We start from the raw sequence: 25,527 nt of genomic DNA on the forward strand, positions 1-25,527 counted from the left end.
TAACCCTATTTTGAGATGTGAGATATCACAATCTTTTTCAATAATGACAGGAATGTTTAGTTTGGCCTAAACTAGATCGAGGCATGGACACAGTCTCAATGGGGATAACTGAATTAAGTGATAATGCATGAGAATTCAGTGTTTGGAGGAGATATTCATTGAGGGCCAGAAAACCGTGCCAATATATCCTCCAAACATCGCTTTCGAGGGCATTATCAATTTTATATAACGAGTTACCAACATATTCAAATCAAGATTGACATTTTCATTAAAAACTTTATTTTGATTAATTTCTGTCACGCCCTAACCTTAGTTACCTTTGTTTTATTTTGGTTAGGTCAGGGTGTGACGAGGGTGGTATGTGTGTTTTTGTATTGTCTAGGGTTTTTTGTACATCTTTGGGTTTTGGTTTGTCTAGGTATATATAGGTCTATGGTGGCCTGAATTGGTTCCCAATCAGAGGCAGCTGTTTGTCGTTGTCTCTTATTGGGGATCCTATTTAGGTTACCATTTTCCATGTTGGTTTTGTGGGTTATATTCTATGTTTAGTTGCCTGTTCTGCACTAGCCATATAGCTTCACAGTTGGTTTTGTTGTATAGTTTTGTTCAGTTTTATTCTCTCTTTCATTAAAGAGTTATGTACGCTTACCACGCTGCGCCTTGGTCTCCTCCATACAACGACCGCGACAGAATAACCCACCAAACCAGGACCAAGCAGCATGAAAAGAAGGAACAGCACTTAATGGGAAAATGGACCTGGGAGGAGATATTAGATGGAGCAGGACCCTGGACACAGCAGGGGGAGTATCGCTGTCCTAAGGAGGAGTTAGAGGCAGCGAAAGCGGAACGGCGATACTACGAGGAGAAATAAGGGAGAATAGAGGAACAGCGAAGATATGAAGGTACACGGCTAGCACGGAAGCCCGTGACGCAGCCCAAATATTTTTTTGGTGGGGGCACACGAGGAGATTGGCTGAGTCAGGTAGGAGACCTGAGCCAACTCCTCGTGCTTACCGTGGGGAGCATGTAACTGGTCAGGCACCGTGTTATGCAGAGATTGGCAAGGTGTCTCCAGTGCGCTATTCTAGCCCGGTTTGCTCTATTCCAGCTCCTCGCATTTGCCTGGCTAGAATGGGCATCCAGCCAGGACGTATTGAGCCAGCTCTATGTTCTGGATCTCCAATGCGTCTCCACGGTCCAGTACGCCCTGTTCCTCCTCCCCGCACTCGCCCTGAGGTGCGTGTCACCAGCCCGGTACCACCAGTGCCGGCACCAGGCCTCCAGTGCGTCTCGGGAGTCCAGAGCGTCCGGCGACAGTACCCAGTCCAGAGCGTCTGGCGACAGTACCCAGTCCAGAGCGTCTGGCGACAGTACCCAGTCCAGAGCGTCTGGCGACAGTACCCAGTCCAGAGCGTCTGGGGACAGTACCCAGTCCAGAGCGTCTGGCGACAGTACCCAGTCCAGAGCGTCTGGCGACAGTACCCAGTCCAGAGCGTCCGGCGACAGTACCCAGTCCAGAGCGTCCGGCGACAGTACCCAGTCCAGAGCGTCCGGCGACAGTACCCAGTCCAGAGCGTCCGGCGACAGTACCCAGTCCAGAGCGTCCGGCGACAGTACCCAGTCCAGAGCGTCCGGCGACAGTACCCAGTCCAGAGCGTCCGGCGACAGTACCCAGTCCAGAGCGTCCGGCGACAGTACCCAGTCCAGAGCGTCCGGCGACAGTACCCAGTCCAGAGCGTCCGGCGACAGTACCCAGTCCAGAGCGTCCGGCGACAGTACCCAGTCCAGAGCGTCTGGCGACAGTACCCAGTCCAGAGCGTCCGGCGACAGTACCCAGTCCAGAGCGTCCGGCGACAGTACCCAGTCCAGAGCGTCCGGCGACAGTACCCAGTCCAGAGCGTCCGGCGACAGTACCCAGTCCAGAGCGTCCGGCGACAGTACCCAGTCCCTAGCGTCCGGCGACAGTACCCAGTCCAGAGCGTCCGGCGACAGTACCCAGTCCAGAGCGTCCGGCAACAGTACCCAGTCCAGAGCGTCCGGCGACGGGCCACAGACCGGAACCTCCAACGACGGGCCACAGTCTGGAACCTCCAACGACGGGCATGTGACGTGGTAAGGTTGGACCCAGGTGCAGAGAAGAGACCAGACGAGGAACCAGTGGTTAAGGATAAACATACCACTTTACTGAGAAACGGTAGTCGCAGGATCACAGTGCACTTGAAAAACAACAAACACTATGTCTCAAACTCACTCAGGACACAAACGCACCTAGTAAACAATTTAAGCTTATGCAAAGGACCACAGAAAACACACCTCTTTTAATGGTAGATCCCTCACTTCCAAGGCAGTCATAGTCGATGAACTAATCACTGATCATAGTCATGATGTGATTGGTCTGACTGAAACATGGCTCAAGCCTGATACATTTACCGTGTTAAAGGAGGCATCTCCTCCTGGTTACACTAGTGACCATTTCTCCTCTGCAAAGGCAGAGGTGTTGCTAGCATTTCCGACAGTGTTTTCATATGTTGAGCTTCTAGTCATGAAATCTATGTAGCCTACTCAATCACTTTTTAAAGCTACTGTTTTACAGTCCTCCTGGGCCATATACAGCATTCATCACTGAGTTCCTTGAATTCCTATCGGACCTTGTAGTCATGGCAGATAATATTCACATTTTTGGTGACTTCAATATTCACATGGAAAAGTCCACAGACCCACTCCAAAAGACTTACGGAGGCATCATCGATTCAGTGGGTTTTGTCTAACATGTCTCCGGACCTACTCACTGCCACAGTCATACTCTGGACCTAGTTTTGTTAATTAGCTCCCTGGTATGCAGAAAATACCCGAGCCCTGAAGCAAGCCAAAATGGAAGTATTCTGACTAGCTTGGAAAGACAGTACTGTGCAATACTGAAGAACCCTCATTGCTGCTTGATCATCCTATTTTTAAAACCTAATTGAGGAGAATGAGAACAATCCAAAATGTATTTTTGATACTGTCTCAAAACTAACTAAAAAACAGCATTCCCCAAGAGAGGATGGCTTTCCCTTCAGCAGTGATGAATTCATAAACTTCTTTGATGAATAGATCATGATCATTAGAAAGCAAATTACGGACACCTTTTTAAATCTGCGTACTTCTCCAAAGCTCAGTTGTCCTGATTCTGCACAGAACTGCCAGGAACGAAGATCAATGGAGACACTCAAGAACTGGTGTCCTGTGTTCCTTTAAGTAGGGTCCCTCTAATTCTCTCTCTCCTCCTGGAGGACCTGAGCCCTAGGACCGAGCCCTAGGACCATGCCCCAGGACTACCTGGCCTGAAGACTCCTGGCTGTCCCCAGTCCACCTGGTTGTGCTGCTTCAGTTTCAACTGTTCTGCCTGCGGCTATGGAATCCTGACCCGTTCACCGGACATGCTACTTTGTCCCGGACCTGCTGTTTTCGACTCCAGAGCTGACCACTCTGACCAGGGCCATGACTACACCCAAGAATCTCTCTCTCTCTCTCTCCCTCTCTCTCTCTCTCTCAACCTCTCTCTCGACCTCTCTCTCTCTCTCTCAACCTCTCTCTCTCTCGACCTCTCTCTCTCTCTCGACCTCTCTCTCTCTCTCTCGACCTCTCTCTCTCTCTCTCGACCTCTGAATGGGCAACTGACGTTTACTCCTGAAGTACTGACCTGTTGCATTCTATATAACCACTGTGATTATTATTTGACCCTGCAGGTCATCTATGAACATTTGAACATCTTGAAGAACAATCTGGTCATGTACTCTTATAAATCTCCACCCGATACAGCCAGAAGAGGACTAGCCACCACTCAGAGCCTGGTTCCTCTCTCGGTTTCTTTATCGGTTCCTGCCTTTCTGGGGAGTTTTTTTCTAGCTATCGTGCTTCTACATCTGCAGTGGTTGCTGTTTGGGGTTTTAGGCTGGGTTTCTGTATAGCACTTTGTGACATCTGCTAATGTACAACAACACATTTGTCACTGTTCCAATACTTTTGGAGCTCACTGTATATTCTCATTGTTATCTTGATAGGCGAGTCCCCTACAAGACAGAATTTTGAATAAAATTCCATTTCAACTTCCTCGGTTGGTTGGTTGGGGGAATTTGTCTTTGTGCAGGTTGAATTTTCAGACAAAATGTTTAGTGTGCAGGTCCGGGATCAAGGGGTAACATTCTCCTCTCTCGACACACATGTGTTCCCGACGGAGACCGGGGTCTAATCCCTGCGTTGAACCCTCCCATTTTATATCCCCTAATCATGTATATGGCCTTGTAATTCACATTTTTTTCTGAATTTAATAAAAATATATGGGATCCAAAAGGTTCACTGGAAACTATTGTTGTACAGACTTTTCCACAATAGAGGTTGGTCCCAGTGCAGGATGACATTTTTGACTAAATGTTCACAGGAAAGTATTGTCGTACAGACTATTCCACGATATCCCATTGACTAGTGGCACCACTGCTAGTGGTACCTGTGTCATCTCAGGAAGACTTTCTGGCTAACAGATACACACACACACAAACACACACTAGTTTGGCACGTGGTGGGTGGCCCTCTGCCCGGTGCTTGCATGTGCGACTTGGCCCGTCCTTATATCCACAGCAGCGTGACAGACGTCTCCATCTCAATTCAAAACGCACACCGTCTGCCAGATGCACATTTTTATCCCCACGTAATGAATTGCTTATTCTGTTCGTAATATAAATCGTACAAAAATACATGATATAGTGACACGTGGGCCAAAGCAATCAAAACAAATGTGAGTGTAAAATCCCTCAGCGCAAGCATAGGCCACAACAATCACGAGCAACCAGTGACCGACATGGGAAAAGCCCGTTTCATCAGAGGCACTGGCGCATCTCAAAGGAATTCTGGACGAACCCCTGAAACAGGATAAATAAATACCGGAAACCACAACCTGTCATCTGGGCTCTTTCCCCCACAACCCCAGGTTGTAAAAAATAACGATTTCAACACGCGGCCTATGGAAGTTAATGCACGCAGACCGTCACAATAAAAGGCAGTAGAACTACATGTTCAACATAGAACACAGTAGACGGCCAATGGTGGCGAGCGCGAGGAGTCAGTCACGCTGGATTAAGTGTTAGCGTAGCATGTTAGCGCTCTCTCCATCTTCGCTAAGCCGCTTTCGCTCTCTAGAGCTAACCGTCACGATGAGCAGCTCAGCCTTTTTGACGGAGTGTGTAGGCAGGGCTCTCAAACCGTGGCTCTGGATGTGGAGTAGAACAGAGGCAGACACACATCCTCCTACTCCTCCGGTGGGGAGGATGGCTGGGCTCTGCTCTCCTCGAGTTATGCAACATGTACCAGAACGTGGCAAGATCTCGCCGGTACTCAAGAGTCTTAGTGAAGAGAGGCCGAGTTGTGTCCTTTTATTTTACAGACCCGTGAAATTTCACCCTTTGTTATGCCTTTTGCATCTCGGGCCTCATTGGGTTATTCCTCTTCAAGGTTTGAGTGCCAGTACCCTTTTAACTCTATTGATACGTTTTCTCCTAAGCGCCAGCTACCATTCATTCTAGCCTGAACGGAAACCAGGCTTCCTAGTACAAATATAAACACACATATACTGTCACTGTATATTCTCTCTCTCTCTCTCTCTCTCTCTCATAGACTGATAATAAATAAATTGGTCACTGAACACAACAATAGGTACTACACTTGATCAGCAACTACTTCTGATTGCTATCTTATTAACAGAGGAAAAAGTCCCTAAACCAACCACTCTGGCTACATATCTTTTCAGTAAGCTCTTTCCCAGTCAGCTAGAGTATTTACGATAATGCTTTCACCTATCCAATCGTAATCGGCTCAGTAGCCACAAGGGCATGGTGTGTAGGAGACACGGATAGAAAGCAGTTGGAACACAGCCATAAACTTCAGCCTACACAGTCACATGCATTCTAAATCACACCCACAAAGATAGTGATGCTACTTTATTTTTATTTCTCTTTCTACCTCTCTCTCTCTCTGTCACGCATGCACTCACATCCTCTCCTTGTTCCTGTCCCCCATCATGTCGTACTACTCTGGAGAGAAAAGCCAGGAGGTTGAAAGGCGTGACGCAGTAAAGATGAAGGTGACAGAGGAGCTATTGACATGCACAGCAGCAGCCCTCGTCATCACAGACACACTAAGTGACCATTCATTACCAGCAGAGGGGGCTGTTTTTTACATTGGCAGAAGAGCAGTGCCGTCACCCACGAGGCCATGGCACAGGATTGCTCATCGGTCATCATGCTGTGTCATAAGCGTCAACTTTACCCATCTCTCTCATTTAGAGGCTGATAGGATGCACCAGTAACATCAGAACCTCTCTTCAAATGTGTTCTGTGTTCAATAGGGCAGAGCGGTCAGGTCAGGTCAGGTTATGGTCTGGGTTATCTCTCGTGGAAAGACTGGGTGAACATATATGGTACAGCAGATCTGTCATGATATAGCGAGATGCGTGAGATCGCGAGCAACATTAGTTTCGGTGCTTGGGTTTTCCGTCACTGGTTATTTGGACAAATCACGAGTTCGCAGGTGTTATCATCTTTCGAATTTAAGAATGGGAGGGGACATTTGGCCCATAGACATGCCCGTAACTTGCAAAGAGAGAGGGTGGAGCTCTTCGTTCTGGTTCCGATCCCCGTTCTCTCTCTTCTCTTAATTAAAACATATGGACCCAGAACTTTTTAGAGCATCTGACCAATTACGCAAGACTTTAGTTCTGGGTTAACCGAGATTGTGGTCAGTGAGGTGGTTAGTGTAGCATAGGATGATGCTGTCAATTCAGTGGTTGTGGTGCAGTCATAGGAGCACAGTACTCGCTCACTCTGATACTTGGCACTGTAGTCTTTCTGTGGTCATTACACAGGTCAGTAAATATGAGTGGTCATGTTGAGTTCATTAGACATCTTAGTAAATATGAGTGGTCATGTTACCATCAGTCGGTCACTCACCATGACACTTAGCGCAAGGGTCTTTCTCATACTCCAGCAGCTCTGCCGACCGACTGCGAACACTGGTGACCCTCCGCAGCCCCCCGCCATCACGCAGGCGGGCCGCCTCCTCCTTGGCGTACACACCGAGCTCCTGTGTGTAACGCCCATACATCTACATGAGAGGGGGGAGGGAGAGGGGCAGGAAGGGAAGGGAAAAGAAAGAGAATATTAGATAATTTTTAAGTATTCATTATGACCCTCAGCTTACACAACCAGCTTCTGAGTTTTGCTTAATGAAATAAATTAATCACACATGGCAGAGAGAGAGGAGGACAGAGGGATGAGAAGGGGGAGGGCAAGAGAGAATTAGGGAGGGAGAGATAGAAGGGGAAGGAAGGAGAAATAGTGGCTGCATTTCAATAGTCTTAAGGACTAGCTAAAAGGTGTCCCTCATACGGAATCAATGGAATGGCATCAAACACATGGAAACCATTTGTCTGATGTATTTTGATACCATTCCACTTATACCGCTCCAGCCTTTACCACGAGCCTGTTCGCCCCCAATTAAGGTGCCACCAACCTCCTGTGATTAAACACGGGAGAGAGATGGAGAGAAGAAGGGGGGGACAAGAAAAAGATGAGAGAGAGAGAAAGTGAAGGAGACTAATAGAGGATGTATCTCAATAGTCAAAAATGGTGTCCTCCTTCCTCCGTTTGTGCTGAGAAGACTGGGGAAAGGACATTTTTGAATATTGGTTATTTTGTAGCCTATATTCTCAGATCAGTGAAAATGACAGAAGAAGAGGAAGCAACTTTCGACTACTGAGACGGACCCACACAATTGATCAATTTCACAGCATTTAAATTGGCCAGTTTGATAGACACAATCCCTAGGTAATGATCCCTCCCTAGAGCCAAATGAGCCGTCAATGAGCTGCACCTGCCAGGCCCTGACTGATTAACTACCCGGGGCTGGCGACGGCATGACTCTTAACGAGGAGGGGCTCCCGCCAAACCAACACACTCAATCAGGGGTATATTCAATACTCCGATTCCTTTGCAGAACTTTCCTTAAACGGAAGCAAACGGAATAAAACGAGGCGGACCTGCCTGAATTTGTCCAATAGAAACTCTTGTTTTGCTCTGTTTGTTGTCCGTTTGGTTCTTAAATGGTAAACGGTTTCCGTAATGAATACATCTCAGGCATAAAAGCCTCAGCAAGCTACAGAAGTACAGTGGAGTCAGTCCAATATTGTACAACAATGGCAGGGTGGGTTGAAGTTGCAATAGTGGTCGTGTGCTGCGCCAATGTACTTGGTGCACTAATGTGGGAAGTGGGTCCACAGCATCTGACTAGACCTGTAACTTATGCTGTGCAGCCTCAGCAGGTCATCCGGAGCCCAGTGGCTTCCACTCCTATAGAGAAATGCCAAGTAAAGGAGGAAGAGAGGATTACTTGTGGAACCCCTGCGATTACCATTGCTCAATGTGACGCGATCAACTGCTGCTTTGATGGGTGGCGGTGCTACTATGGGAAAGCAGGTGAGTCTACTGTAGTTTAGGTTTTTCCTAATGTATTTTTACAATGTTTGTATAATTTGTACTTCTCCCTGCCAAGCTCTAACTTGTAAGACTCATTTATGGAGTGTTAGTGTCTTCTCTCTGTGCCATCTCCTTCCCCAGTGACTGTTCAGTGTAGCAGAGATGGTCAGTTTGTGGTGGTGGTGGCCAGGGATTCCACTCGGCCCAACCTGGACCTTGATTCCATTAGTCTGCTTGGTGGGCAGGATGCCCCCTGTAAGCCTGTTGGCACCACTACAGTCTTTGCTGTATACCAGTTCCCTGTCACTGCATGTGGCACCACTCTGATGGTGGGTAGCTGTCTTGATGTGCCATGCACTGTGACTCTATGAATCCAATCCATTGTAGGGGGGGGGGGGGGTGTATAATCATATCTTGGTCTGAAACACTGCTTGGGTTCTATTCTCCCTGGTAGTTAACTGGCTAATTATGTAATTACCCAGTGTGCCTCATCTAATGTGAGGATAAAAATGAACACCTGTGTTGCTCTTCATTTAAAGCCTGGCTGTTATATACCCATTGGTGTACACCAACTAAATGCGTTTTGTACCTTTTCAGGAGGACAGTGGCTATGTGGTCTATGAGAACAGCATGACGTCTTCCTATGAAGTGGGGATTGGACCTCGTGGCTCAATCACCAGAGACAGCCATTTTGAGTGGGTCTTCTCTCCAGTGGCTTAATGTTCACCCAATTCCACCCGAGGCTCAATTAAATGCTCCAGCAATTTTTCTTTTGATATCTCTAAGATATTTCAAGGGGACTAATTAACTAAAGACGCTGACGCTAACTGGTATCCAATTTGACGCTCGACTTGTCATACCCAGCAAATGCTAGCTAGCCCACACAATCAATGTTGAGAAACCCGATACTGATGGTCCTAATGTACATCACATAACAGTAGGAATGTTTCTCTCCTAGGCTGCAGTTCCAGTGTAAGTACATTGGCACGGCAGTGGAGATACTGACTGTTGAGGTGAACACTGTTGCTCCACCTGCTCCGGTTGCTGCTCCTGGACCCATCAGCGTGACGCTGCGACTGGCCAGAGGACAATGTTACAACGAGGGATGTGTGGAAGGTAAGTTGGCAAAACGGTTGTGTAAAAGGAATAATAAAATTACTTCATTAATGGCTTGTAGTTGTGTCTGAGGGGAAATTGCTTTGTGGCGTAACATGCCTGGTTCCTTAACTTATCGTCTATCAAGACTTTCAAATGTGTTGCTTCCTGGGTGGAACCAGGGAGTTAACCCCCTCCCCCAAGATGTGTCTTCCAACATTCTTGGGGGAGGGGGTGGTGTAAGCTGGCCAGCACTGTTCTGAAATGTTTACACTTCAAGTGTTTGAATTCTAACCTTTGTCTCCACAGATGTGGAAGCCTACACCTCCTACTACAGCGAGGCAGACTACCCAGTTGTCAAGGTCCTAAAGGAGCCGGTTTATGTTGAGGTTTACATCGAGAGGAGGACTGACTCTAACCTGGTCCTGAATTTGGAGCACTGCTGGGCCACCTCCTCCCCCAGTCCTCTAAGCCTGCCCAAGTGGGACCTCCTGGTTGATGGGTAACTGGAGAACTAAGATGGTTGCCTTGCTGCTTTTTTTTCTCCATATATTGCGCCTTTCTTACTTTAATTTTAAATCTGTGCTTACATGTCAACTAACTGGGGCTCTTCCAACCAGAATGTTAACTTAGGAACTTTAGGAAGATCCTAGAGTTGTACAAACAATGACTTTTTTTCCCCCCCCTCCAGGTGTCCATCTCAGGATGACCGCTACCTGACCTCTGTGATCCCTGTGTCTGGCGTCATGTTCCTCACCCACTACAAACGCTTTGTGGTCAAGATGTTCACTTTTGTGGATGTGCACACCTTAGCCCCTCTGAAGGACAGGGTACTGCATCTTTACTTTACTTTACAGCAGGAGTGTTTCAATCAAGGCCTCGTGGTCTGCTGGGCTTTTCTCCCTGATGGTTGACTGATTGGCCAGGAAGTCCACTCCACTTCCGTCCAAGTCACTAGTTGAAAGCCAGCGGTGCTGTTGACGGCTTTTTAATGGCTTGCATAATTGTCGCTATTTGGGGCTGCCTAGCAGTTAAGGAGCGTTGGGCCAGTAACAGAGGTTGCTGGTTCGACTTGTTGAGTAGGTGAGAGCTGTGCCCTTAAGCAAGCTGCTTAACCTTAATTTCTCCTGTAAGTCACTCTGGAGCCTGTCTGCTAAATGATACCAAGCTAAAGGTTTGCTTTCCATCTGCAGGATGACATTCATTATCAATTATCAAGCATTTTGCACTAGATGGGATGGCTGTTAAGTCAAAATTGGTCATTGTAGAGATTCATAAGCAAATTGGCTGTAAAGGTCAGGTTTGACTCTGTTCCAGCTAGTGACCACTCTGCAGAGCTGCCTCTAGTACATGAATCATCCCAATTAATGCCAACATTCCTTCCATCCAGGTATTCATTCACTGTAGTACAGAGGTGTGCTACGCTACTGGAAACCACTCCTGTCAACAGAGCTGCAACAGGCAAAGTAAGGGCTTTAAAAAATAAATAAATCTAGGGATGGATTTAAATTTGATCATCTCGCTTTAGTAATTTTTAAGTGGTGGCCATCAATCCTGGTCCTAGAGCACTATGGGGTTTACATTTGCACAGACATCAATACATCCTAACCTTAATTTGACCAGGGTTTGAAAGTAGCTGGAAATACTAAACTGTTATGCCTTAGTTGGATTTAGTGCTTGAAGCATTGACTTAATCGTGTGTTCCTCCAGGGAGAGATGTGTCTTTGGATGGAGAGACTTCTGTGGTGTCCAGTGGAGAGCTGATTCTGACCAGAACCACCTGCCAGGCCTGAAATACTTCTGATCCACCTCTGCTTGGGATGAGGGCCTGACTACGACCTAGTAGCAGATACAAGATGCCTATTCACTTTTTATCCACTAGCTTGCTAAATAAAATGATTGATTTTCAATTTGCATGTTGATGTGTTTCTGTTTGACTCTACTGGAGAACTGATATTGCTTTCAACATTTTGGGCACATGGTGGTTCTGATTTCTGCCAATCACCTTGGATCCTTGTTTGGTTGTAGAGTTAAGCCATGCAAGATCACTATAGCAACGCATTGGCTTAATTTCTGAAGGGTTGTCCCTTGTTTTTTTTAAAACTGTATACTTGGATACTGACAGCCTTTCAAGGTAAGTGTAATTGGTCATGTGCCTTGACTACTTGAGGAATTCATTCCAAGCTAATGAATCAGGTGTTCTGGAAACAGTTTCTGGAAGGTAGCTTCACACAAGCGCTGCGTCTTGTCTGTAGATTGGCATAAGACTGAGCCAGAACAAGCAGAAGTAATAAGCTGCTGGAACAGTGCTTGTATTGGAAATGCCTCATGTGGCCATGTAGAGGAATGACATTTGTCTCGCAGATGTGAAAGTGGCACATGTTTCCAGGCGACTGCTTGACGGCAGCGTGTCTCTAATGAAAGTTAACTGGCATGTGTGCCATGTTCTAGGGAGTGTGATCCTACAAAGTGTGACATTAGGGTGATGTCTATGGCGGGGACCCTGTCTGCCAGCTGAGGACTCTTTCCCCCATATACCAACCTGTATGTCTGTCTGGATTTTACACAGGCCTGCACCCACCACTGAATACACATCTAGCGGCACAAGGGTCATCCTTTCAATTTCCTGGTTAAAATGTCTTTGGTAATCAAACATTTAGAGACATGCTCTCTGTATATACCAGTTTATAGGGTCAGTGCAGTGCCTTTCATCTCTGCTCTATTCTCCATCTCTGCTCTCCCTACGCTCTGTCCCCTTTTCTGTCTAAATACAGTGCTGTGATCAGAGCAGTGAGAAGCCAGAGACGCATTGAGATGAGCATCACGCCTCCAGACATTTTCTGCTCTCTACTTTCCCGCTCTCTTCAGCTACCAGCACTTACCTTTTTTCCCTCTATTTCCCCTCTCCCACTCATTGAGATGGGCATCACGATTCCTCCAGACTTGCTCTTTCCGCTTGCTTGAGCAGGTGAGGCACAGAAAGAAAGCTGCACAGCCGTGGCTTCTGTCTTGACAGAAGGATGTCCAATAGCCCACCTCCCATCACTTTACAGCCCATCAGCCTCTCCCTGTTCTACCCATTTAACTAGGGCAAGTCCACATATGACACTGCAACAAATGGAACCACTCTACTGTGTAGGCAGCCAGCTACATCCTGACGAAACGCACACACTGGCTGATAGTGGAAACACATACCTGGTGTGTACAGTACCAGTCAAAAATTTGGACACCTACTCATTCAAGGGTTTTTCTTAATTTTTTTTACTATTTGCTACATTGTGGAATACAAGGGAAGACAAAACTATGAAGTAACACATGGAATCATGTAGTAAGCAAAAAAGTGTTAAAACAAATCAAAATATATTAGATATTTGAGATGCTTCAAAGTAGCCACCCTTTGCCTTGACCGCTTTGCACAGTCTGTGTAGAAAATAGTGAAAAATAAAAACCCTGGAATGAGTAGCTGTGTCCAAACTTTTGACTGGTACAGTAAATCTGTAGGCTAAATGATAATGAACACAATCACGTGCAGGAGACCACACACACACAGTGGTATTAATGCTGCCTGTTAGTGGCCCCGTCCTGGGCTTGTGAGAAACCAATCACACACCATCTGGCGTGCGGTCCCCTGGTGTAGCAGCAGGTGGACTGAAGGACTGTGTGTTAAATGAGCTGTGGTCACCACTACGGTTACCGAAGATATTCCCTGCAACATTGTCAACAGATGAAAAAGCAACAATGACATAGCAACTTAAACAAGATGACTGGCAACACCACTGGAGTGCTTCCCCTACTGCTACTTACAACTAGGCCAGTGTTTTACAAACCGGGGTCCGTGGTGGTCCAAATGAAATGTTTAAATGTTTTACATTTGTTGTTCCAAAAACAATAACAGTTGGGAGTATTAATGTATTATAAGCAATGTAACATTACTTTTAACAATGCTAATTGTTTGTGCTAATAGGTCTTTCATTTGTTCCCTGCTCAAAGTAACTACATTTGCCCGCCAATATAAACTGTATATTATTTCTGGGAAAGAGCTAGAGCTTTTGATGGTGATTCGCTGGTCCCAGGAACGGAAAAGGTTGTGAACCGCTTACTTGTGCACACCTGGTTCAACTCCTCAACTCCTCATCAGGCTGCCTTGATCAGATCACAGTACTTATCTACCTCAGTTGAATCAGGAGTGTCAGAACTGGGCTTGAACAAAAACCCTGCGCGCACATAGAGTGCCCGTATTGCGTGAAAGAACAGAAACGACACTAAAATCTCATTCCACAAGCTGCTCTAGTATTATGATCAAAACACACACCTGCATATTACAAAGTACTGAAACTCAGAGCAGTGATAGAACAGCTTATCCAAAACCCCCAGGGCTCATGGGACAGGCTTGGGAAATTGAATTAGCTGGGAACGTGAGACTTCATCTGTCTGAAGATCTGCATTAATATACAGTAGGTCGGTCATGGAGGCTGGTGTTGGTGGAGTAGTTACCTATGCACACAATCATATCAAGAACACACGTTCACAAGCGACCCCCAAAAACATAACACAACCTCATAGAATTACCTAAGGCATTTGACCTCTAACCTATGTGGTGTGCCAGAAATGGCCATTCCAGTCATTTCAGGAATCAATGCCCTGTATCAAATTTAACTGACACTCAGTCAAACTGAAACGTATCGTTTAAACATGCTGATTTTGCAATACACTATCCTACATGTCCAAAGAGATTGTACCATTCTTTGTCCCTCCTTCACACCTGCAGTATTTCATCATAAACATCAGAGAGAGAGAGAGAGAGAGAGAGCGAGAGAGAGAGAGAGAGATAGAGAGAGAGAGAGAGAGAGAGAGAAGGTAGCTTTATTCTGTCAGAAGCTAAAGTGGAACCGAGCCCACCTCTGTGTGTGTGCAGAGACAGGAATGCTGACTATGACAAGCTACATCCCTGTGATGAGCAAAATAGTCTCTGTGTGTGTTGTGTGTGTGTGACATGGATTTAGAGGTGTTTCTCTCTAGGGCACATCTTCTGCTAATGCTCTAATCACACGCAAGAGTGCAATCACACACACACCTTGCACACACTTGCTCTTTCTCATACACCTATTAATGTACACACACACACCTTGCACACACAAACACAAACACAAACTCGCACGCACACGCGCACACACACCACACACACACACATACACACACACACACACACACACACACACACACACACACACACACACCTTGCACACACAAACACAAACACAAACTCGCACACACACACCACACACACACACACACACACACACACACACACACACACACACACACACACACACACACACGGTGTGAGGATGGATCATATTTGGTTGCATCTGCAGTTCTCCACGGGCTGCTTTTCCTGTTCAGGTTGATCATGACTTTGATCTGTGCAGCAGCCAAATCGTCCTGAACCCCCGCTGGCCATAAGGACATGAGCCTGCTGTGTCTAACATCTGTTCTGACAGAGGCTTACCACACACATATGCACCCCCCCCCCCCCCCCCCCCCCCCCCCCCCCACACACACACACAGTCATGCACATACACACACACTCTGAAGGAGGAGACATCAGTTGGAATGTTATAATACTTAAAGACACCCAAACACCTTCTGTCTAACCATCCCTCTATGCATTCATCCTATGAGTCATACCGGAGGCATACGGTGGCAGTAGCAGCCAGCTGTCCCATCATGCATTGCACCGGACAAGAGTTCCAAAACTCGCTGACCCAGACACCTGTCTGGAAACAGACCTTAACCCTACCATGTGGTGATGGGTAATAGGTGGATTTACATAGCACTTTTATCAGCAGGTGCACAATGGGAACTCACCTCATCTCAACTCACCTCATCCACTACCAAAATGTGCCATCAACCAATGCAACTACATTTAAATATTGTATTTGTTCGTGTGTATTGCGTTGGTTTATCATGAACACTGATGTCTTGCCAAGACTCGAAAAACGGATTCAAAGCTCGAGACTTCCTTCCTGGTAAAGGTTAATTGAAAATCACTAAAAATAGAAATCTGTTTAAGCCAATGCCTCAGCCGCAGTCGATCAGTCTTTATGGCTCTTTATGTTAAAGGCCCAGTGCAGTCCAAAATGGTTTTCCCCTGTGTTTTACAGTGGCAATAAAAAGTATGTGAACCCTGTGGAATTACCTGGATTTCTGCATAAATTGGTCATACAATTTGATCTGATCTTCATCTTAGTCACAACCCACTAATTAGTTAACAGACCAATAAGACAAATAATAATAATAATAACAATAATAACCTCTCTGCCAATAACACATTTTCTGTTTTTCCTTCCCACTCGGACCACTCCCAGACAGTCCTAGCAAAATTCATGATTGAGAAATTGCTTTTCGCTAAGAAGCTATTTTAGCTTATTTTTGACCATTTTAATTGAAAACAATCACAGTTAGGTACTTAATTACTACCCATGATTTAATATTGAGATAAAAACGGCTGAGTTAAAACATTTAAAACATATAAATGGAGAAATAACTTATGAGTACAATAGCTGAAGATGACAACACGACCTCAACCCTGAAGTCGAAGGAATTGTCCGTAGAGCTCCGAGACAGCATTGTGTCGAGGCACAGATCTGGGGAAGGGTACCAAAAAATGTCTGCAGCATTGAAGGACCCCAAGAACACAGTTGCCTCCATCATTCTTAAATGGAAGAAGTTTGGAAGCACCAAGACTCTTCCTAGACCTGGCCGCCCGGCCAAACTGAGCAATCAGGGGAGAAGGGCCTTGGTCAGGGAGGTGATCAAGAACCCGAGGGTCACTCTGACAGAGTTCCAGAGTTCCTCTATGGAGATGGGAGAACCTTTCAGAAGGACAACAATCTCTGAAGCACTCCACCAATCAGGGCTTTATGGTAGAGTGGCTAGACAGAAGCCACTCCTCAGTAAAAGGCACACGACAGCCCGCTTGGAGTTTGCTAAAAAGGCACCTATAGACTCTCAGACCACGAGAAACAAGATTCTCTGGTTTTATGAAACCAAGATGGAACTCTTTGGTCTGAATGCCAAGCATCACATCTGGAGGAAACCTAGCACCATCCATATGGTGAAGAGTGGTGGTGGCAGCATCACGCTGTGGGGATGTTTTTCAGCGGGATGTTTTTACACGTGAACATTTATTTCACTACATCACTAGTTGACACAAGCCCAGAAAGGGTAAATTAGCCAACCCTTGAATGAGTAAAACAAGGCCTATTTTCAGTTTCAGACCCATCTGTAGCTTCGAGTCCTAGGCTATGTCTAAACACCAATACATAGCAGAGTCATATTACATTTCTAACTGGGAGAGCAGAAGGTACAGGGCCCTCTGGCCCCACAGTACATGTCAACTAGCTCTCACATGTTTGGTTAAAATCTGGAGTATGAGCCATCTGTCAGTAGTTTCTCCCTGAGGGGAAAAAGGCCTACCTCCATTTCAGATGATGAAGGGAGTTTCATGTATCACATACCATCACACACATACATACATGCAGGCACACACACACACACACACACACACACACAGACACACAGACACACACACACACACACACACACACACACACACACACACACACACACACACACACACACACACACACACACACACACACGTGCACACACACACAGGCGCACACACACACACAGGCGCACACACACACAGGCGCACACACATACACACACACACACGCAATTGTATAGGCCATGTATTTATTTGCAATGAACTGGAGGTACATAGCCAGAGGGGAATTCACACCCGAGATATGCACCTATAAATGGAACTTCACCTATAAATTGAACTTTTTTCATACACTTTTCTCTCTGCATGCATTCTGACCATGAATTTAAGTATGGGGAAACGTATGAGCCAGCTATGTGCTTGGGGTGGAGATCACAGAAATGGAGGTGTGTCCACCGATGTGTACACTGACCTTGACTTATATCCACCACCTTTTCGTGCGAGGAAACCATGAATAATGTCGGGCAAACCTGTCTGTTCCATGTGGAAAAACATCTACTTTCTTTTTTCCCGCTGGAAATAACAGCATTGTCCACAAGCTGTAATTTATAAATTGATAAGAGCTACAGAGAAGACCTAGGTTTGTAAATTACAATTATTTTAGATATATTTTACCGCATTATCACTGGAGACAAATGTGAAACCAGTCACCAGGGCGGCAGGTAGTCTAGCAGTTAAGAGCTTTGGGATAGTAACCGTAAGGTCGCTGGATCAAATCCCTTAGGTCAAAAATATGTTGATGTGACCTTGAGCAAAGGATTTAACCATAATTGCTCCTTTAAGTCACTCTGAATAAAAGCATCTGCTAAATGACTTAAATCTAAAATATGGCAGGAAACTGAAAAGCATATCAACATTACAGGAGTTCCTGCCCCTTTCCCACAGTGAAGTATGAAAGACTGTGCCGTTTAAAGCCTGGCTGATGAATCGGACTCACTGATATGGTCGGAGAAATATTTGAATCAGTCTTTATTCCACAGATAAAGCACTGAAATGATATACATAGAATGAAAAAAATATGTCTGCTCAATTGCTGTAATATATATATTTTTAAATGGAATGGTTGCCTAAAGAGGGCACTCTACGAGCTGCTCACTGAACATCACTCACCACTAAGTCAAGACGTGAGAGTAGGCATGGTGGTTTGACGGTGAGTAGCTTGCCGCAGTCAGTGACAGCATATTTGAATAAGTAAATCATCAAAAGTACACTTCACCAAGCAAAACAGCCCTATCCTCATCACATTCTCACTTAGTTAACGTTAGCTGGCTAGCTAGCCAGCAATTGAGTTAGTTTCTATCTAGCCAGCAAGGTAGTTAGCCTAGCTAACACTGGTGCCAAAGTGAACACTTATCCTTGATACAAAAATAACACCGCTACTGTCTGGGTATATTATGTTAACGAGTTTATTTAGTTTCCCGAAATATGCAAGCTAAACTAGAACGTGTGTGACTAAAACCAGAGCGGCAAGGATTTTCCTGCACGAACATTCTCAGTCATTTCAAATCATCAGGACATTGTATTTGCAGTTGAAATACGTTTTTCCAATACGTTTTGTATAGATTTTGAATTGAATAACAGTGTTATTTACACGAATGTTTCAGTAAGAAAACATTGTCCTAATGAACAGCAAGTGTGTGCTTGTCATAACAAGTTCTCGGCAGAGGCTATGCGGACACCCCTGGGGGGCGCAAATTGATGACGTACGTCACGGCAGCTTTGAAGATGAATGGATTCAGTTCAAATCAAATCAAATCATATTGTATTTGTCACATGCTCTGAATACAACAGACCTTACAGTGAAATGCTTACTTACAAGCCCTTAACCAAAAGTGCAGTTTTAAGAAATAAAAGTGTTCATAAAGTATTTACTAAAATAAACTAAAGTAAAAAAATAAATAAATAAAAATTTAAAAAATGAAGGAGCAACAACAAAATAACATAAGCGAGGCTATAGACAGGGGGTACCGGTACAGAGTCAATGTGCAGGGACACTGGTTAGTCAGTAGTCCTGATGAGCCCTTCCCACCTAGCTAGTTTATACTGGCTAACTGGCAACAATAGAAGCATGGTGCTAGTTAAAACTTAATTTCGATGGGCGAGTGGTCGAAAACATCTAATAGTGGTAGTAACCATCACCGTGGTACAATCTAATGCTCAATGAGGAGAGTTTGCGCTGCAAGCCGGCAACAAGGCACACTGTCCTTCACTCCCGATTGCCCCAGTAAGCAGAGGGAAGTAGCTAGAGAGTTTAGCCAATATCAGATCGTGACAGATAAAGCTAATTTATTGTAGTGATTTTCACTGAAAATGTACCACTACGGCGTTAACGTCACCGATTAAAACGGAATGATTCTGAACACTCTCCCTAGTCCCAACTTCGGCAGACAAGTTCCAAATTCATGCTGACGTTTCTAGCCACAAGCCTAAACTAGCTACCTGGGAAGGGCTCATCAGGACGACTGACTGAAGTGACTGAACCAAATCTGTTAGTTTCGACTCGGCTCTTGCTGTGCGACATATATCATCAATTTGGGCACCAGACGATGCCATAAAATGTTTCTTTACATGACCTTTGAATGTTATAAAGCACTGCAGTGAATCTACTCAATACAAATGCTGACATCTAGTGTAGACATTAAGAACTGCATGGTACTGCATTTCAGGTTGTGAACAGTGCAGTTTCAGATTTACTTTGAGACAAAGTTGAATTAATTCATCCCTTCTCATTTATTAGTGTGCTTGTGGTGCTTCAGCACAAACACTTCTGCATTCTTAACCACTGTCATAGACAGACAACTCTTTATGTTGTATCTAAGAAGGTAAACTGAAAAAGTGTTTGTGTTTAATTTCGTATTTATAGAGGATATAGTTAGATATAGGATGTAGCTTTTTGGTGGTATCAGTAATCAGTGACTTTTGCCTCCCTAAAATCGGTATCGCACTGGACCCAAAAATCCCATATCAAATCAAATCAAATTGTATTAGTCACATGCGCCGAATACCACAGGTGTAGACCTTACCGTGAAGTGGTTACTTACGAGCCCTTAAGAAAAATAACAATAGCGAGACTATATACAGAGGAGTACCGGTACAGAGTCAATGTGTGGGGGCACCGGTTAGTTGCGGTAATATGTACATGTTGGTAGAGTTATTAAAGTGACAGAGAGTAGCAGCGGTGTAAAAGAGAAAAGGGGGGGGGGTGCAAATAGTCTGGGTAGCCATTTGATTAGATGTTCAGTAGTCTTATGGTTTGGGGGTAGAAGCTGTTAAGAAGCCTCTTGGACCTAGACTTAGCGCTCCGGTACCGCTTGCCGTGTGGTAGCAGAGAGAGCAGTCTATGACTAGGGTGGCTGGAGTCCTTGACCATTTTTAGGGCCTTCCTCTGACACCGCCTGGTAAAGAGGTCGTGGATGGCAGGAAGCTTGGCCCCAGTGATGTACTGGGCCGTTCACACTACCCTCTGTAGTGCCTTGCGTTTGGAGGCTGAGCAGTTGCCATACCAGGCAGTGATGCAACCAGTCAGGATGCTCTCGATGGTGTAGCTGTAGAACCTTAAGGGAATCTTTTCATTCAAATATTTTTATTCTCCTGAGGCGGAATATGTTCTGTTGTGCCCTCTTCACGACTGTCTTGGTGTGCTTGGACCCTGTTGGTTTGTTGGTGATGTGGACACCAAGGAACTTGAATCTCTCAACCTGCTCCACTGCAGCACCGTCGATGAGAATGGGGGTGTGCTCGGTCGGGCTCTAGTGTGGGTGTACAGAATTGTAATTGTATGGCCTTATAACTTGCAAGGATTACATTTGGAGATGCAAGCCAAATTGGATGACAAGGCAAAGAGTCACACCAAATGTAACGGTTTGTGCTTTGTAGAACGTTTTAATCATATACCCGACTTTTCCTGTTTCCTTCAATTTGTAGGCTATATGTTAAATATACCCACTGGGCACACACTGGTTGAATCAACGTTGTAGCCACATCATTTCAATGAAATAATGTTGAGCCAACGTGGGATAGACGTTAAATTGACGTCTGTGCCCAGTGGGTAGCCTCTATCGGTAGCGACCGTGAGTAATTACTACACATATTTAACTGCCAATGAAGTGTTAGTTCCCTTCAATTGGTACTCTACATTTGTATCATTCCATTAGGCCTACATCGTTTGATTTAGTCTACTGTTATGCGTTTCCCCTGTAAACGCTGTCACGTCCTCGTGGCTGTTGCTGAGGGTCATGTAATAGTGGATGCTATTTAAAGAAGGCAAAATACAAATTGCAGTTCAAATAAAATCGGGACATTTAGGCTCATTATGGAGCGCAAAAAGTTAGTTTGAACTTGACGCACACACACACACACATATATGCACACACACACACATGAGTGAATGCATACACTCTTGAACATTGATGTGCACCAAAATAAATGAGACACAGAAGCAACAAAAATATGCACAAAAATATGCACAAAAATACACACAGTTTCTCTCACATGTCCACCGGACCCTCCCACAAATACACCACTAGCATATTGTCCGGGTGTGTTGTTGCCACGTGATGCCTTCCTGAAGAGCATAAATAGCACAAATCTCCTAAAAATGCCCGAGAGCCCCCTCCTCCCTCTCTTTCCACTAATGCATGCTTATAGGAGGCACAGAGACAGACAACTACTGCAGTCTGATATTGACATGGAACGCAGTCTGATAAAGCAGATAGAGAAACAGATCGCAGTCATTCTACCCCCCCCCCCCCCCCTCTCTCTCAGATACACACTAAAAGCTGGACTTCAGTCAAAGAAACACACAGTTATGGAGGAACACATTTATCTCAGTATATCTCTCTTCTTCCTGGTATGATCACTCTCTCTCTCTATCAATCAATCTCTCAAGTAGTCCATCTCTCTGCATCCTGTTCTGATCTCTCTCTCTCTCTCTATCTCTCTCTCTCTCTCTCTCCCTCCATCTGTCCCCATCTATAGATATCCCTATGAAGTGCTCCAGGCTACATCTGTCAATCACACAGTGACATGAGTGGGAAAAACTGGTGCATGAAGCAATTATTATTCAGATCGGATCCACTTTTAGTTCATGTGTAGATTGGCAGATTTAGCAGGGAAATATGGAGGAGGGAGGGAAAGGGGGAAGGAGAGGGAAAGGGGCAGTGGAGATATTGGTTGCTTTGAGTATAGATAGGTGGAGGAATAGAGGGGCAGTGTGAGCAAGGAAGGAGTGAGGGGAAGAGGGGGATGAAGTGGAAAAGAGAATGGAGGTGCAGTGGGAGATGTTGGTTGAGACAGGTGGAGGAGAAGAGAAAATGTGGTAGATGGGGAGAGGAAGGTGGGGGAAATAGGTTGGAGAGAGTGAGAAGGTGGTGGAAAATGAGAAGAGAGAGAAACAGTGGAAAAGAATGATGGGAAAAGGAGAGTAGGCCTCTGCAGTGATATAGCTGTGCCCACACTGCCTATTTGGGAGTCCTACTTTTTTTTAACGTCAACCAGTCCATACTTTTATAAATCTGTGAAACAGGTGCATAGCTTTGACGCAGTGTCATAAGGCAGACACCTGAGGATATTTGAAGATGGGGTGACGTAATCTACAGTAGAGACCTGACCTGGCACACACCTTTCACGCTCCGCTCCAGAGCCCGCAGGCCTCAGAATAGCGCCCTAAACGGTGGACGGTCACGACGGAGTGCGTAATCGATAAACGGACGGCAACCTTTAAATCCAGGCAGCCACTATAACTGTGCCTTGACAACAGTTCACACTGGTATACAAACCACGAATCACTGTCACACGCGCACGCATGCACGCACACGCGCACACACACACACAATGCCGGTGCCCAGCTTTTGAAATGGATGTTTGTCTTGAATCGATTTTCTCGCTGCCACATATTTTCGCAAGCAGCGCAGCAGCCCAGTCACAGCAATAATGCGGAGAAAAAAAGCAGCCAGAGATTCTGGTGTTATCTAATGTTCTGTAAATGACATCTAAAAAATCTGACAGTCACTTAAAAATCTATCAAGCCTACAAAAAAGGCACTGCTCAGTGACTGTGTCTCGGGATTTCAAATGAATGACGCATGTCCCCAAGTGATTTGCACTCATAACTTTTACATGAGCATGACCGGTTAGGGATTATCCCACTAAAAACTCACCAAAGTTTGCTGATACTGGAGCGACCGATTCTCGGCCTTGTCCTTTGCCGGCATCGTCTCAATATCCTCATCCATATGATTTATCCACGGTCCGCATTAATTTGTCACTCAATTTCCTTGCTTTTATACAGCTATAGCCTTCTACACATGTGTAATGTAGCAAGTTATTATCATAGCCTAAGCCGCCGCTGCTACTGAAGAACTAGTGCGATCTATTCCAGATGAGTAGCCGCATATGCGGGTTGTTTCAACGCCGCCTCCCTCCTCCACGCGTTGGTACAGTCGGTCCCAGCGGAGTTCGAAGGGAGCGGAGTTGATGTTTTGTGTTTTGCGGGGGTGGTGCAGTGTCCAAGCACAATGAGCTTACACTTATGTTTTGTATTCGTTCCAATAGCTCTTATCTGTTTCTCCTTGAATCTATCCGTCGGCGCACCGGTGTTATTTTGTCTACAGGTGAGAACTGATGAGTCATAATTTGGTAATAATAGTCTACCCACACTTGTTTAAAGTAAAATAAACTAAAGCAGCATAGGCTACAGTTTATAAGGGCCAGTTTCACATAACTCATGAGCACTCTGGGTGCAAAATTCCCTATGGCACAGATCCAGGATAATCTTAACCAAATACTATAACCATACATCATGTGCTGAAGAAAAACACTAAACTGAGCTTAAATCATAGTCAAAAAGCAATATCGTCCTACCTCAGGTCAAGAGTGCCTAATTTTGGCTCAGTTAATTAAGATGAAATTGATTTCATGATCAACTAACCATGTATTAGGGACTCCTGAATACATGTAACTGTGACTTCCTGGATAAAGATTAGTCCAATATTTTACAGCATTAGACATGCCCATTAAAAGCAAATTATTATTAGCCGTGATAGAGCAAATTAATCCAGAATAGACTTAATCATGCATGGACAATCAAACTGCCTGATGGAACTACTAACTACAGTATCTGGGAAAAGTCACAAAGACATCTAAACTGGCCTACGGTAATACATTTTTGTGCCCTTCACTATTAGAAACATTGGTTCTGGATAGGACCAAACAGGGTTCTATTGCTTGCTTCATATATGGCACTCCTAAAGGTTTTTGTAGGGTTATTTGATCAGAACCCCAGGGGTTCTTGTTCACTGAACCAAAATTGGTTCTACATAAGGTTCTACATGGAACCAATGTTGGTTCTATACATAACCTTAAGGGATGCTGTAACCCTTTTTGGTTCTATCCAGAACAAATGTTTCTAAGAATGTAATACAGCACAGACATTCAGCACCATGGACAGCACCATGGTCTAAGCGTTCCAAACAGAAGACAGTTGATTGCTGATTTCAGCACCACAGCCACTGAACCACGCCCAGCACAAAGTTCACAGCTCATGATGAAGATTCATGACAACTGAGGCTAGTTTTGTGAGGCTGGGTACAGTAGACATGCTATTGTTCCCATGCCCCTTTCCCTTGAACTTAGATAGGCAATATAATGTAAGACTGTTGTAATTCTGCTCTCAAGACTACAACATCCACAGACAGTACAGCATCCATGGAGCAGATTAAAGTCGAGTGCCTTGCTCAAGGGCACAATGGAAGAAGATAACACAGAGGATGCCCACCACATTTTCCCCGTTGCTAGCCCGTCTCTCTAACCTCTAGGCTAAATTCAGTGCTCCCCTGTATGGAAGAGCTCTCACAGAAAACATGAACCACTTATCTCTCTGGAGAACGGCAGAAAGAATGGAACATGCTCTCTCTTCTGGACAGTTGTCCTTGCTGAGAACGGCTTCCACACATACAGTGCATTCAGAAAGTATTCACACCCCTTTACTTTTTCCACATTTTGTTACATTACAGCCTTATTCAATAATATATATATATATATATATATATATATATATATATATATATATATATATATTCCTCATCAATCTACACACAATAACCCATAATGACGAAGCAAAAACTGTTTTTTAAACATTCCTGCAAATTTATTTAAAGTAAAAAACTGAAATATCACATTGACATAAGTATTCAGACCCTTTACTCAGTACTTTGTTGAAACACCTTTGGCAGCGATTACAGCCTTGAGACTTCTTGGGTATGACTGAAAAGACTTGGCATGGGTCCTCAGATCCTCAAAAGGTTCTACAGCTGCACCATCGAGAGCATCTTGACTGGTTGCATCACTGCCTGGTATGGCA

General features: G+C 45.1%; 2 protein-coding genes across 2 annotated transcripts in view; one reads left to right on the forward strand and one right to left on the reverse strand.

The window, feature by feature from the left end:
* LOC110530221 (chloride channel protein 2) overlaps positions 1-25,527 on the reverse strand; it is a 78,968-nt gene that overhangs the window by 47,267 nt on the left and 6,174 nt on the right. Inside the window, exon 2 of the mRNA XM_090182130.1 lies at positions 6,981-7,134. Coding sequence (XP_090038256.1) covers positions 6,981-7,134 — 154 coding nt within the window. The remainder of the gene's footprint in view (positions 1-6,980; positions 7,135-25,527) is intronic.
* Positions 8,058-11,509, forward strand: LOC110530222 (zona pellucida sperm-binding protein 4). Its single transcript, XM_021613117.3, has 8 exons — positions 8,058-8,504; positions 8,646-8,833; positions 9,102-9,199; positions 9,463-9,620; positions 9,909-10,101; positions 10,291-10,429; positions 10,990-11,065; positions 11,310-11,509. Exons 1-8 carry the CDS (start codon positions 8,132-8,134, stop codon positions 11,390-11,392), a joined length of 1,308 nt encoding a protein of 435 aa, XP_021468792.2. The 5' UTR covers positions 8,058-8,131; the 3' UTR covers positions 11,393-11,509.

This window comes from Oncorhynchus mykiss, chromosome 8 (genome assembly GCF_057628025.1).
Source record: "Oncorhynchus mykiss isolate SJ-2025 chromosome 8, ASM5762802v1, whole genome shotgun sequence".
NCBI classification, from domain to species: Eukaryota; Metazoa; Chordata; class Actinopteri; order Salmoniformes; family Salmonidae; genus Oncorhynchus; species Oncorhynchus mykiss.

What these genes read in the sequence shown, in the direction of transcription:
- LOC110530222 (XM_021613117.3), top strand. Translation starts at nt 8,132, where the DNA reads ATGGTAAACGGTTTCCGTAATGAATACATCTCAGGCATAAAAGCCTCA. An exon ending in GTGCTACTATGGGAAAGCAG is followed by an intron (nt 8,505 to 8,645) that starts GTGAGTCTACTG and finishes CTCCTTCCCCAG; the next exon opens with TGACTGTTCAGTGTAGCAGA. An exon ending in ACCAGAGACAGCCATTTTGA is followed by an intron (nt 9,200 to 9,462) that starts GTGGGTCTTCTC and finishes TTTCTCTCCTAG; the next exon opens with GCTGCAGTTCCAGTGTAAGT.